At 40.4% G+C, this 15447-nt stretch overlaps 1 protein-coding gene across 1 annotated transcript; it reads left to right on the top strand.

The window, feature by feature from the left end:
• Window positions 1-12861: 12861 nt before the first annotated feature.
• Window positions 12862-14972, top strand: Tceal9 (transcription elongation factor A like 9). Its single transcript, XM_006995965.4, has 3 exons — window positions 12862-12998; window positions 13488-13553; window positions 14155-14972. The coding sequence occupies exon 3, from the start codon at window positions 14215-14217 to the stop codon at window positions 14527-14529; it is 315 nt and encodes a 104-aa protein (XP_006996027.1). The 5' UTR covers window positions 12862-12998; window positions 13488-13553; window positions 14155-14214; the 3' UTR covers window positions 14530-14972.
• Window positions 14973-15447: the final 475 nt, after the last annotated feature.

The following is a 15447-nucleotide window of genomic DNA, read 5'->3' as shown; positions in this document are numbered from 1 at the left end:
TGTTTAAGGCTTGATCATTTCATAGGGAAATTATTTGCTTCACAGGAGTTTTTGTCCCACAGAACTGCTATGGGATCATAGCCCTGGGCTATGTTTGGTGAGACCTCATTTGCACCGGTACATACAGAAACTTAGCTTGTATCGAGCTGTCCATTTAAGAGAGGACACGGCATGTTTCAATATATGCTCAAGAACAAGTCCAGAAGGCAGAGGTGGGGCCTCCCATGACAGCCCTCAGGTTTTGAACACCACCTTTGTCTCCGTCACATCCTGCCTTGGTCTTTTGCTCTCTGATGGCCCCACAGATGCTGATGCACTTTGGTTTTATGTATCAAAACTTCACCGAATTTCCGATGAATAGATCTCCCAGTGTCTTAAATCTCAGTTTTGTAGCGACATTTAAAACAGGTGTCACTGAGGGAACATTGCCAGTTCCACACTGTCCTGGGACACATTTTTGTCCTAGATACACATTGAGAAGTAGAGTCATTGGTTCATATGTTAAGTCTGTTTAACTGTTACAGGAATTTCTAATCTGCTTTTCAAATGTGGCCATTAACAGTGCATAAATGTTCTTATTTCTCTATACCATTAATAACACTTTTTTGCTTGTATATGTGTGTGTGTGCTCGTGCAAACCTGAAGTTGATGGATGTCTTCCTTGATTCCTTTACATTTTATTTATTGAGGCAGGATCTCTTGGTAAACCTCACACACCAATTTCAGGTACCGGTTGTAGATAGCCTGGCCTAGGGATCCTGTGTCTGAATCCTAAGTACTAGGATTACAGGCAGCTGCCACACCTGCCAGGCTTTTATCTGGCCTCTGAGGATCTGAACTATGGTCCTCTCACTTATACAGCAAGCATGTTTATCCACTGAGCCATCTCCCCAGACACAACATGTTTTATTGCCTAAATGATTTTTATTGTAGTCACCCTAGTAGAAATGAAGTTGTGTCTCTGTGTGGTTTTCTCCTGGCTTCTCTTTTTTCATTACTTCCATCTTTTATTGTATTTATTAAAGTGATTAATGAAAATATATGAATGTAGCAGCCTACTATTTTAAGTTAGCAGCTGGAAATTAAATGCTACAAAATACAAAACCTTTTCTCCAGGCAATAACGGACACATTTTAACTTTCCCAAATGCAAGAACAATTGAACATTTTATTGCCTATTAAACATAAAAATGGATTATATTAATGTTCCTCACAGCTGAAGAATTCAAGGAACAATAATTTTGTTCTGTGTACCTAGTGTGTTGACTGACATAAGAAACAACTGCCGGCATCCCCACACTGATAACTTCCACACTGGAGCCTGGCTATTTTGAGAGTTATCTGGAATGCAAGGGGATACCACTAATAATGAACAACTTTTACTTTGTGATAAATAATTACATACATTTAATGCTAAACACAGCCCCCCACCCCGGCTGAAATAATACAGAACCTCAATATACAAAACAAATCTTAGGAAACTGTATTGGCAGTGGTGACTGACGCGTTCTCTCTACACACATGTAGCCTGGGAATATGTGGCTCCTTCCCCCTCTGTGAACACTAGGGAAATGCTTGGCAAACCGTGCCTTGCTACATTTGGATCACAATTCAAAGACTGGGCATCCTGCCAGGGACATAAAAAAGTATGTAAGGGAACCTAAGAGTCATCCACGTGACCACCAACCCTCCTTGCTCTCTTTTTAGATAATTAATAGGCAGAGGAAGCATGGCTGGTATTTCATGAATTGACTTCTAGCTTTTTAAATCTAGGCTTTTCTCTTTCTGGATTGTTAGTAGCCACAAATTAGTCCTCCTGATTTTGTTAATGTAGTTCTCAAATTCAGTGTCACTTTCACTTTTAGAACACAGTAAACAGCAATATATCTTCCCAAACAGCAAGGAAGTGCTGAATGCCCCCAGGTAAGGTCTTGGCCCATAATCTGATACTCTGGTTCTTTTCTCTATTATCTTCCTAGTTAAAGAATACTTTGCCCAGGACTGGTAACAGAGCTCTCATCCATGAAATGCAGCTTGCCACCACAGTTGAGTCAGAGAATCTGAAAACTATAGTAGGCATCATGGTTTGTGGCACCCACGTACGCCACATTTTGTAGTGGGTTTTCGAGTGTATTTTAGATAAAACCCTTATTTCTCTGGTGTCTATAAACACTCAGAAAGTTTGGCCTGCACTCCACATGCGTGACGACCTTGTGCTGAACAGCAAAAGCTCACAATCCATTGTCATCTTTTGAAATACGCTGAAAGACTCAGGGCAGCCACATTTAAAGAGACAATACAAGTTCCCTTGGGGTACAATTATGCATTGTAAGGGTTCCTCCAAGTGTCTTCCTTGTAAAAAGATAGCTGAAGTATATTCGCACATCAGTCTTCTCCCAGCTCCAGAATTACCTGTTTCCATCTCTCCCAAAAGAATTTTTTTTTTCTAATGTCTCTTGACATTTGTACTTGGTATCACCTTTTGCAAAGGAATTTACAAAAGGCATGAAAACTCGTTTGTGTTTGTTTGGTTTTACATTTCTCTCTGCATGGATGCTAGGAAGCCGTTTTCATGGAACTCTTGCCTCTTCACCATGCTGTGGAATTTATTTATTTATTTTTTTACAAAGGCCAAAAAATAAAGCATCTTCCTCAGACAATGATTCAGGCTTCAGGGCCAAACCTCTGAATGACAAGCCACGCCTTGGGAAATAGTAGTCTACTTCCTCATAAGGATTTTATTTTCTTCCAACCATAGGAAGAGGAGGAACTTGAGAAACCCATTAGAGAGTTTGGCCATACAGAAAACCTTTTCAAACTTCCAAGCTCAGTGGCCTCCTTGTTGTTTGAAATGTTTTCATTATTGGATTTTAAAAACTTCTCTGTACGGTGTCTGCGTTGTTTAGTACTTTAGATGCACACCTCTTATCCCAGAACTCAGGAAGCAGAGGTAGGTGGATCTCTGTGAGTCCAAAGCCAGCCTGATCTACAAAGCAAGTCCCAGGATACCCAAGGCTACACAGAGAACCCTGTCTCAACCCCCCCCCCCAAATCGTGAGATGCCACCATGCTTTGTTTAACACCCAGGGCACAAAGAACCACTCAGGAGTGGTGACACTGAATTTGAGAGATAAATTAACAAATGCAAAAGAATTAATTTGCTGCTACTAAAAATCTAGAAAAGTCTAGCCATCCATGTGGGACTAACTCTGCAGGCATAGAAGACGCACTGTGATAGCATCATCAGAGCCTTTCACCACAGTTTCGGAGAGCCACTGACACCAAGAAATATGTAGCAGTGTTGAAGTACCAGTATGGTGGCCCTGAAAAATGACTGCATGAAGATCTGAAGGTGAATCAATGGAGAGATCCCAGAATGCTACGGATGTTAAGACAGTGAGACATTCATTGAGGAAAGCTGCAGACAGAGTGTAAAGCTTGCCTGAGAGAGAGAATAATTGCTGCAAGCAGCAGAAGTGGACATGTGGGGCTACCTAAGCCCTCTGGAGATTCATCCTGAGTCCTACATGTTGGCCACGGAGTTACAAGATTTGATGCTTGCCTTGCTGTGTTTTAGTCTTGCTTGGCTCTGATTATTCCTTGTTAGGTTTCTATTCTTCCCTTTTGTAATTAATGATTACATTTGATTCCACTATGAGTTAGAACTGAGCAACTTGATGTTTTTTTTCTTTCTTTCTTTTCTTTTCTTTTTTTTTGATGTTGTAGGAGTCTACTGTTAAGAGACTTCCTTGAGTCTCAGAAGAGAATTTAGACTTTTAAAAGTGTTGAAATTGTTTAGGATTATGAAAACTTCTGAAGTTGGATGGGATATATTTTTGCAGTGTAAGATAGGATTATGGGACTAAGAGGTAGAAGGTTACGGCTTATAAGTGATGGGCTTGGGTGGCATGTTGACATGGGGTTGAGTTGTGATCTTTAGAATTGTCAACTTGACACTACCTAGAACCACGTGGGAGACACACCTCCAGGCAGGCCCACCTGCAAAGATTATTTAGATTATGTTAGCCACTGGGCATGCCTATGAGGAACTGTCTTGATTGGGTTAACTGAGGTGAGAAGACCCACTCTGAAGAAAGGTGGTACCATTTCCTGGCCTTAGATCCTGAACTGTATAAACAAGGAAGCTACCTGAGCACGCACTCTCTACTTCCTGATTGTGGATAGAATGGGATAAAGCCTCCTCAAGCTCCTGCCACCATGAAGACCTATACCCTGGGACTGTTAGCCAAAATAAACCTCCTTTTACTCCCACCTCCACCCTTCCTCTCTCCCTTCCTTCTTTTTTAAGTTGATTTTGTCAGGCTATTTTATCACAACAGATACATAACTGATACCTATGAATCCTGCTTATATTTTTTAATAACTACAAGATCAGTGGTTCTCAACTGTGGGTTGCAACCCTCTTGGGGGTTGTATATCAGATATCCTGCATATCAGATATTCACATTACAATTCATAACACTAGCAAAATTGCAGTTATGAAATGGCAATGAAAATAATTTTATGGTTGGGGGTCACCACAGTATGAGTAACTGTATTAAAAGGTTGCAGCATTAGGAAGGTTGAGAACCACTGCACAGGATGTTTTTTTATACCAGCTTCACCATTTTACCTTCCTATTTAATCTATAAAGATTCCAGGTCTCCACATCCTTATCAATCCTTATTTTTCATTTTGAAGTATAAATACCTTAGTGGCTATGACATATCTTATTGTGCTTTTGTTAGCAACAAATGATACTGAACAACTGTTCATGTGATTATGACCCCTGGTCATATCTTTTTTGGTAGGCTCAAGTCCTATCATTTCAAATGTGAGAAGTTTATTACCCCTTTTCTGAGTTGCAGAAGTTGTTTATATATTGTTGGTATTAATCATTAGATTGTGGTTAAGGAAAATACTTTGTGTAGCGCTAATCTTTTTTAAATTTATTGACACATAATTATAAAATTATACTTTTAGGGGATTTTCAATGAGCACTTAAGAATTGTTGTTTTGTGACAGTTACATAAAAAGCGTTTTTATTCAACAGTGTTATTCAAGTCTCTTTTTCATATTGACCTTCAGCTTGGATCACCTATTTATTACTGAAGTAGAGTGTCGAAGTTTACACTATTGTTCTCTCTTAAAGACTATCATCTTCGCTCTTTGGTTTGGTTATATTATTATATCTTATCGATAATTGAATTTAATCAAAGTATAGTGGCCTTCTTTGTCTCCTGTATGATTTAAAAAAAACTCTAAAAATCTGGGGGGTGGTGAAATTTGCCTTATAACATTTCCCCTTCCCTTTTCTCCTCTCAAGGGTCATTTTAAGTTTCCTGCCCTCTAAACACACCCATTCTCACATTAATATGGCTATGAAAATCAGAAGCTAAGCCTGCAGCGTTTCTTCATACAATGTGCTCCAATTCTATCCATTTTCTTGAAAAGTTCTTAATTTCATTTCTTCTTTATGGCTGAGTAAAATTCCATTTTATGGATGTGACACATTTTTCTAATACACGAATGTGAACACATTTTTGTTTTCTAAATCAAGCAAGCAATCAAAAGCAGAGTTACAAACCCCAATATAAATATTGACTTTTAGGTCTGTCCAGTTAATTTCATCTGACATTTTCATTTTCTTATGTAACTTTGAGTGATAGTCTGGTCTCCTTTCATTTCAACTTGATAAATATTTTTTGTTTTTAATTTTTTCGAGACAGGCTTTCTCTGTGTGACAGTCCTGGTTGTTTTGGTACTTGCTTGGTAGACCATGCTGGTTTTAAACTCACTGAGATCCACCTGCCTCTGTCTGAAATAAAATTTGTAATGTAAACAAATAAAAAGCCTTACCTGGTAAATGCTCTCACCAGGGCTCTAGCTTTATTTTCTTCCCTCTAGTGAGATACACTTTCCTGTTATGTTGGTGAAAACTGAACATTTGGGTAACATGATGTGGCAACTTTAGCAGTCAGATTCTCCATCATCTCCAAGATGTATAGATGTGTGTGTGAGAGAGAGGAGGAGGGTTCCTGACTAATATAGTTGTCTATTTGTTTAATGAATTTTACAAATTATTTCTTTGAACATCAGTGAAGCATCTTTTTCTTAGTATGTCTTTAGCTAGTGTTCTAACATACATATTTATCCTAATGCTAAAATATGTAAGATCCAAACAGAAAGCTAAAAGCAAAACACTTCTCTTAGTATTTAAAAACAACTTAGATATTGTCAAAATTTCTTTTTATGTATTTGAGCATATATATATATATATATATATATATATATATATATATATATTTGCCATTGACTTTTTGGAATACAGTGTCATCTGACTGGCCTGAAACTCACTATGTAGATCAGGCTGACTTTGCAGCAATTCTGAATCTGCTTCTAAAGTGAATAGATTACAAGTGTGTCTGACCATACTCAGAAAGAAGTCTATTTAATTTGAAAACGCTTTGGGATTTGCTTCCTAATCAGGTGGTTAGTTTGAATTGTCAGCTTCACACAACCTAGAATCACTTGGAAAGAGAGTCTTAATGAGGAATTATCTAAATCAGGCCAGCCTGTGGGCATCTTGTGGGGGACTGTATTGCTAGTTAGTTGAGGTGAGGAGAGCCATCCTAGAGGTGGGCAGCATCTTCTGCTAGTGACTCGGATAAAAGGAAATGGAAAAAGAAAATGTCCCCTTCTTCGTTGGCTTGGCCTTTACTCTCAATGGTGATTTCATCTACCCTGTTGCTGCAGCTGCTGATTCTGCCAGCGATAATAGAACCTGGTGTCTTCCTGCTTACAACATGAACTGAAGACCTGTATCTCCCAGGCATCCTTCAGGCCCTTGGTGCAGATTGAGGCTGCTAAGGCACATAGGACAGCCTCCAGGGCTGAACAGCTGCTCAGTTCTCGACCTCTTGTCCACTGTATTGTGTAAAGCAACCTAGTAAACAAGCCTTTTATGGTCAGTAAGATAGCTCAGACCATAAAAGTGGTGGCTGTCAAGCCTGATACCCCGATAACCTGAGGAGCTGAAGTCTATCTCAGTTACCCACATGGTGGAACTAAAGAACAAAATAATTCTGCTGTTTGTGGCATCTTTTGACCTCTGCATACATGCTATGGCATGTAATTGTATGGCTGTGTGTGTGTGTGTGTGTGTGTGTGTGTGTGTGTGTGTGTGTGTGACACATGTGATAAATGAATATACAGACAGTGGACCATCTTAGAAGTGAAACCTCGGGGAAATATACTAGTTCATTGAGTACCCTGCCCCTCAAAGTGCTTCTCATACTTCTTTTATTTTTGTGTTTTGGAGACAAGGTCTCACTATGCAGCCTTGGCTGGCCAGTAACTCTCGGTGTAGACCAGTCTGGCCTTGAACTCCTAGAAATCTGCCAGCCTTTGCCTCCCAAGTGCTGAGATCAAAGGCACATGTGCCTGGCATCTCATTTGGCAATTCTCATACTTCTTATGGGAATCCAATTAGTTCACTAAAGAGTGGGTTGTTGCTTAAGTGAAAAATAGCTCACCCACATTATCTTGTTTCCTGCTTTTCACATATGGCTGCTATTCCCTTACCTATGTATGTCTTGCACATGTGATGCTATCATTCCATCTGTCATAAGTCCATTCCCAGAGGGAAAATTGGTAATCTTGGACTTTTCTAAAATGGTACTAAATAAACCTCATTTTGTTTTAAAGAACTCAGGGTCAAGAATTTTATTATAGCAGTGGAAATTGGGCTAATACACAATGTTAATAAAAGTGCAAAGGACTTTTGTATTTTCTTCTTAGACTGATTTTTTCAGTGCTAAGTAGAGATTAAATCCAGAGCCTTGGGTGCTTTGCTGACTGAGATATAGCCTCTGCTGTTATGTTGACCATCCTAACATTATGACATATATACCTAAACTCTAATATTTTGTTTCTTGTCTTAACATTTACTTTATCAATTTTTTGTAGTGATTTGATGCCAGTTTTCTTTGGATACTACAGGCAAATATTTTTTCTAATATCTAATATCATTCTCAATCTTTGTCAGCAACATGTGATTTATTATTTTATCTACTCATATTTAGAATATTCAGCCAAATTAAATGTACTCTATTGATAATATTTGTGCTATACCTCTCAATTGATTCCCATGTTCTGTATTCTTTCTGATTAAATAAAACTAGAAGTGCTTAGTTTGGATCTCCAAAACTAATGTTCAAATGTGTATGTCTGTGTGTATAGTTATTGACTTAAAATACATGGATTCTCTTGGAGAGAAAGTCTATTGAAAATGTTAGTTTCTTTTCCTTCTTTCTTTCTTTTCTTTTCTTCTTTTTTTTTTTTTTGAGACAGGGTTTCTCTGTGTAGCCCTAGTTGTCCTGGAACTTGCTTTGTAGACCAGACTGGCCTCAAACTCACAGAGATCTGCCTACCTCTGCCTTCTGAGTGCTGGGATTAAAGGTGTGCACCACCATACCTGGTGAAAGTCTTAGTTTCTATAGGGAATTTATAATTATTTTAAGGCAATTCATCACAGAGCCAGAAAAGAAAGTATGGCTGTGTTTTCACTGTCCAGAATCACTTATGTAAATTTGGTGAGGCCTCTGTTTTCAGTCTTCACATTGTCCACATCTATAACCTAGAACTCAAACCCCTATGAATTTCTACAGAGTTTTCTAGTGTACCTGACTTCCAAGATATTTCAAGGGCTCCTCAGCTTAATCACACAGAAAAGTAGTGATCAAGAGTAAGTAGCCCGCTTCTCTGAACCAGACATCTTGCTCAGGTAAGTTCAAATTGCAGTACTGGATCTGGGCACAAGGTGTCCCTTTACTCTACACTATAAGTTTCTACACTGGACAACTAAATTCTGTTCAGGAAAAAATAAATCCATTCTTACAAGTTAGAAAATATTATTTACTAAATAGTACATATTAATTATTGAAGAGGTGTATGCATTAAATAACCAAAGGAAGGATTCCACCTGGACATTTCTTTTTCCTTTTTCTTTTTGAAACCATACAACAAATATCTATCTTCCTTTTTCATTGCCAGAAGGCATGTTAATTTCCTACTGGGTAGTTTTTTGCTCTGTGCTCTGACTTCTGCTTTTTCATTTTCTACTATCTCTTCCATTCATCTTTTTCATGACTTGGACTTACTTTGATGACCTCTACAGTCCTCAGCATCAGGAATGCTGCTTTTGTTTTTGTCTTCTAGTTCTGAGTATCAATTACCTGTGAAACTGTTGATTGTGAGAACTTGGTTGGATTATTAGACACCTGGGTCATGAGTGACGCTCATCTTTGGATATGTTTCCAGAGAAGATTACCTAGCCTGAATGTAGGCAGCACCACTGCACAGGCTAGAATCTCCGATGGAATAAAGACAAAGGAGAAAGTTAGCTGACTGCTGGCACTTCCCTTTCTGTGCTTCTTGTTGGATGCTAAAGACAAACCATTCATACTACCCCACCTAATGGACTGGCCCAAAAAACCCCTTCCTCCATTAAGTTGGTTATTGTGAAATAGTTGGTCCCAGCACCAAGAAAAGTAACTAACACAAAAAAATTGATACTGAGAAGTAGGGCTGTTGCTATGACTACTTGACCATACTTTGTAGGCTTTTGGAAAGAATCTGTAAAAGTTTAGTGTCATGAGCTAGAAAAGCCCTAGCATGGAATAAGAAGAGCTTAATGGGTAGTAGCTCTTCTGTAAGTTTAGAAGCTGGGAATGCCAATAGGGAGGTCAATTGGAAGGCCAGTGCTCATGAGCTTTCAGAGGAGAGTAAGAACTCTATTGGAAACTAGACTGGAGGTTATGTATGCTGACAAAGAATGGCTTTAGGGGTTGAAGAGATGGCTCAGCAAGTGAGAGCACTAGCTGTACTCCCAGAGGACCTGTGCTACACTTTCAGATGACCTGAGTTCAGTTCCCAGCACAGACATCAGGCAGTTCACAACCACCTGTAACCCAAGCTCCAGGGAATACAACACATTCTAATACCCTCCACGGGCTCCCACACATACATGGCATAGACTTATGCAGATATACACATAAATTAAAATAAAGATAAATCTTACCAATGAGAAAGATTCATTGATTAGTTTAAATATAATATTCAAGAAGAAGCTGGCAACATGAAAGTATTGTAACAACTGGCTCCACAAATTTACACCAAGAAAAGGGAAAGAAACTGAAAGCAGGCTTGCAAAATACTGTCAGAGAAACCCTTACCTTTCAACATACAAAGCAAAACTTCCCATGGTGGCGATCATGAATGAGGGCTATACTCCAGGCTCAACTGAAGTTCCCTTTCCCCAGATGACCCTTGCTTATACCAAGGTGACAAAAAGCTAATCAGAACAACTGATCCCTTGTCAATCCCAATACATCATTATTAAACCATAACCCTTTCTTTCTTGTTTATCTCCAAGGTCCCATGTTAAAATCAGTATCAGAATCTAAAACACATTTCAACTTTTAAAAGTCCCACAGTCTCTAAAAATTCAAAAACTTCAGAGGTTCAATCTTAGTGGGACAGTGGTGGTCCATGCCTTTAATCCCAGAACTTGGGAGGCAGAGGCAAGTGGATCTCTGTGAGTTCAAGGCCAGCCTGGTTTGCAGAATGAGTTCCAGGACAGTCAGAGCTACACAGAGAGATCCTGTCTTGAAAAACAAACAAAAAGATCAACACAAGGAGTGTACCGTACTGGGGGATCTTTCAACCAGCTCTAAGTTTGGCACAGAGACTGTATTAGTTCATTTTTTGTTACTATAACGAAATATATGAGGCTTAACACTTTACCGAGAAAAGCAGTTTATTTAGTATATAATTTCTGAGATTCAAAGGCATAATACTTGGCTTTGACTTCTATGGTGAAGGGTTACTGACTACATCATAGCATGATGGATGACAACATGGCAGCTGTTGGTAGGAAGGACAAGAAGATGCTGGAGAACAATCCTAGGTGGTGTTGGGGTCATCCCCCTTTTATAAGCACCCTCTTGCAAAAAAAATAAGCAGGGTTCCTTGAGAACTGCATGAGTTCTTATCCAAGGCAATACCCTTCAATGACCTAATAGCTTCCTACTGGACTGCACCTCTTAAAGGTTCCATCACCTACCATATTGCCCTCGGGGACCCAGTTTCCATCATACAAACTTCAAGGTGTTACCAAATGCAAGGCTATTTACTTGTGGCTGGAAAAGGACAATGATTCAAGGATAAGTTTTTGAGGCAAGAAAAAGATTTCACTTGGAATGCTAACAAAGCAAATAAAATGAGATGCTAATGCCAACAAAGACTACTTCAGTGGACTCAGGAATGCAAAGGGGCTTTTTAGGGATGAAAGGGAAAGGCAAAGGGCAGCAAAGGACTGTTGACTGGAGACTTTTAGATACCACCACGCCCCTGGCCAGGAATGGGCCATTGTCTTAGTTACTCTTATCTTGGTGTCTGTAGCTTTGAAGAGGAGCTAGAGTGTGCAAAGCTAGGTCAAATCAGCCTTGCATTGTTGTTCTGAACAAATCATTTCTTAAAATACTGCTATGGCTACATGTAAAATGGAGCAGCAATCTGCCTCAAAGGTTAAGGTAAGCAAAGAGAAGCTACACCAGGAAGACAGTGATGCCACATTGTTTTTTAGACACTGTAGACTCCCACTGGGCATGTATGAGTCAGCGAAAAGCCAGGACTTTCACCTAAAGAGGCTTACAAGTCCCTAACCCAAGCAACCATTATCATCACAAAACCAGTGACTTGACTTTAAAGTCATTTAAAAGATAAAGAAGCTAGAGCTCCCCCCACCCCCATTAAAGGGGAAACACAAACCAGATCCACCACAGCTCCATTCTCACGTCAGTGTTTTCTCCAATAGCCTCAAGCGATTGAGACTCAAGCAAACCCTGAGTTATTTAGGTCTCGAATGCACCTCTGAGAAGTGAAATAAAATGGGAATGAGTGAATGTTGACGGTTGTCTATATTAGCTAAGTGGTTTGGAGCAGTAAAGACACACTGTAGTGTTAAGACATCCCAACAATTCATGATATAAATGGCATCACCTTCTTTTAGATGAGGAGACCTACTGTGTGCTAACAATATGGATCCGACAACTGATCAAGTAGGGATTCTTTAGGCAGCACAACTTCTTGACAGTACTACCGCCAGGGCTGTAGAGTCAAACATTATTTTTATTCACTTTAAATCATTCTCCCTAATAACATCGCGAGATAATAATCATTTTAAAAGCATATACTTTTAAACCCTTTACTATAGGCCCTAGTCTAAATCACGTACATGTATGAATCCATGCATGTATCTGAAATAATTTGGCTGTTACTTCTGACTGTAAAACAACGTTACTTTTGAAAAGACTACAGAAGTATTAAGAATAAAGTTTAAATTGCCTTCACGAAATCCCACTCCTATTCCAAGGTCTTTTTTTTTTTTTTTTTTTTTTTTGTCCCTACTCGTGCCCTACCTACCTGGTTCCACACAACAAAGGAGTATATTTCAGATGAAGGGGGGAGGGGCTACAGAGAGCTACATTGGGGAGCTAGTGACACTGGCAGTTGGGAGTGGGAGAGAGGAAGGGCCAATTACTAAACGAAGCAGAAAAGTTCGTAGCTCCAGAAAATAAGATGCCCCTCTTTAGTAATCAGAGAACTGCAAAAGCAACAGAAAAAAAAAAAAAAAAACAACCCGCACTTTTTTTTTTTTTTGCTCCAGAAAAGACTGACAAGGCCAAATGTGTGTTTGAGAAGGGGGTAGGTGAGGGAGCAGAGGGCGGGCCCACATCTGCCGCGCTTTTTGTGGGAGTGGAGATTGGGGACCCGAGCTCACTGGTGACGTAGCTCTCATGTGACCAGGAGTCGACGTGTGCAGAAATCCTGTTAGTCTGGTCCTTGTTTCCATCTGGGTACCAGCTTCCTTCAGCCTTGCGGGCGGCGGTGTGAGAGGGCCGCGGAAGGAGGAGACAGCTTGCTTAAATTCTCCAGGTGGGTGTCAGATGGGATATTGCCAGGGGTTTTCTAGTGTAGGGTGGTCTAGGGTGGCGACTTCAGTTCCAGGTAAGTCCGTCCCTCTCCCCTTTACCTTTTCTGCGGGAAAGGACAGTTGTGAAAGGAACTAGGGAGTCCCAAAAGAAAGGCAAGGAGACCTATGACGGCTCAAAAATAATCACACTCTGAGATTGGGGACCTCTTTTCTGACAGCCGCTCGGCTTCCCAAACCTCGTCTTGGATCTACAGATAGTTGGGAAATAATCTCTCCTTCTTACCCCCTGTCTAATTAGAAAGACCAGCTAACTTGAGGGGTGGGAAGGAGGAGTCCTGTTGGAAACAAAGGGTGGGAAACTTCCGTAAGCAAGACCTGGAATAAGGAAAGCTCGGTGAGCTCGCTCCATGGTGCTGCTCTGCTGAGCACCCAGGGCTCGCTCGCCCGCCCCACCCCCAACATCCCCTCCCTTCTTCTCCGTTTGCCTGCAGGTTTGTTCTTTGTACCGCTCCAGGCTAAAATAAGTAGGCGAAAGAAACTGACCAGATCACTACCTGGTAAGTGAAGGGAACTTTATAAAGACTCGCAGGGTGGGGGGTTGGTGAAGGCTGGCAGAGGTTGAAGGCCACACTCCCCTCTCCCTTCCCCCTGAAGCAACCTACCCCCCTTTCGGAGGGCCCCCGTGTTAGGCCTGTAAAGGGAGAAAGATTTGTGGAGGGCTGGGGCGGGAGGCGGGAAGGAAGGCCTTGGAAAATGCTTGAGGGAGGGACTAGAGAGGGGAGGGGGTGGAAAAATGGAGGTAAGAGGGGCGGGGACAGGGAAACCTTGATTATGGACTGAGCTTTTCAGGTAGAAGGTATTTGCTGAGGTCTGTTGGACCAAAATGTGGTGGGAAGGGAGGGAGAGGAGGGAAAGAGGGAAGGCGAGGGAGGGAGGAACTGAGGGAGGGAGAGAAGGAGGGAGGAAGAGGGAGGGGGGAAGAGAGAGAGAGAGAGAGAGAGAGGGAGAGAGAGAGAGAGAGAGAGAGAGAGAGAGAGAGAGAGAGAGAGAGAGAGAGAGAGAGAGAGAGAGAGAGAGCAAACGGTGAGGAGACCTTTTGTGCACAGCACCTGAACACTTACCAAGTCTTCCATTTACTGTCTCCTGCTTGCTTCCTAGAAATAACTGCAGTCGCAAATAGGCAGGAAGAAGCAAAGAAGGAAGAGAAGCATACACAAGATGAAACCCTGCCAAAAGATGGAAGGAAACCCAGAAAATGGGGATGAGCCAAAGCCCGAGGAAGAGCCAAAGCCCGAGGAAAAGCCAGAGGAGGGGGAAGGACCAGAAGAGGAGGAAAAATCAGAGGAAACTTTTCGGGAGATGCTGATTCAGTCTCTTCAGGATTTTAAAGAGGATATACACAACAGGCATTTGAGCAGTGAGGATATGTTTAGAGATGTGGATGAAATAGATGAGATAAGGAGAGTGAGAAACAAACTTATAGTGATGCGTTGGAAGGCTAATCGAAACCATCCTTACCCATATTTAATGTAGTTTGCCTTGCTTTCTGTTTATCTGCTATTACCATTGCAATATAACTTTCTTTTTATTAGCATTTTTTCTGATATACCTTTGCCCATCTCCCTGCTTTGAATCTGTTGCTGTTAGTGGTTTTAGATGTATCTCTTCTTGTCTGCATCTTACTGTTGATTATATTTGAACCAATCTACAAGTCTCTGGCTTTTAATAAGAGAGCTTTACTGATTTGTAAAAAAAAAATGAGCTTCTGATGAGATACAAAATGAGAAAAGGATACAAAATAATATGAGAATATCGTATTTTGAAAGACAAGAGTACCTTTGTATGTTACATATATGCACATATAAACTTGTGAAAGATGAATGATTTTTCTTCTGCTTATTTGTATTTGCCATATTCCTAAAATGAACATGCATTATTCTTGCTAAAAATAATAAAGGTTTTATAACTAAAAATAAGCATCCAACAGCACTTATCAATTTATTTCTAAAATAGTGGGGCACTTGTTACTCGTTGACAAAATATTAGAACCACTGTGTTAAAAGACTAAAATTGACAACTATTCTCATCTGCGATAATAAGCATAATAATCTTATAGGAATTTTGTGGTTGCCAAATAAGGTACCGAGAGCTGTTTGACAGGGTTTTATCACCATTTGTTCATACAGGATCCAAATACTAGAGATTGGTTCCTGCTATTTGGACACATAGAGAAAGTAATACTCCAACTGCTTGAGAACAAACTCACTCAAGCAATTGTTAAGCGAGTGCTACATACTCCTTTATACCTGTCTAGACTCCCATCTAGCTGCTTTATGATACTAACATGGTATTCCAGCCCCTCTTCCCCATTCTGAAAAATTCAGTTCCCCGGTACTGCATACAATTCTCAGGTACGAAGCCCAAAACACTTATTTGGTACCTCTAGTGGGC

This window comes from Peromyscus maniculatus, chromosome X (genome assembly GCF_049852395.1).
Source record: "Peromyscus maniculatus bairdii isolate BWxNUB_F1_BW_parent chromosome X, HU_Pman_BW_mat_3.1, whole genome shotgun sequence".
Taxonomy (NCBI): Eukaryota; Metazoa; Chordata; class Mammalia; order Rodentia; family Cricetidae; genus Peromyscus; species Peromyscus maniculatus.
The sequence above is the reverse complement of the archived record's forward strand: the minus strand, read 5'-3'. Positions and strand labels throughout refer to the sequence as shown.

Coding starts and splice junctions, on each gene's coding strand:
- Tceal9 (XM_006995965.4), top strand. CDS start 14,215: ATGAAACCCTGCCAAAAGATGGAAGGAAACCCAGAAAATGGGGATGAG.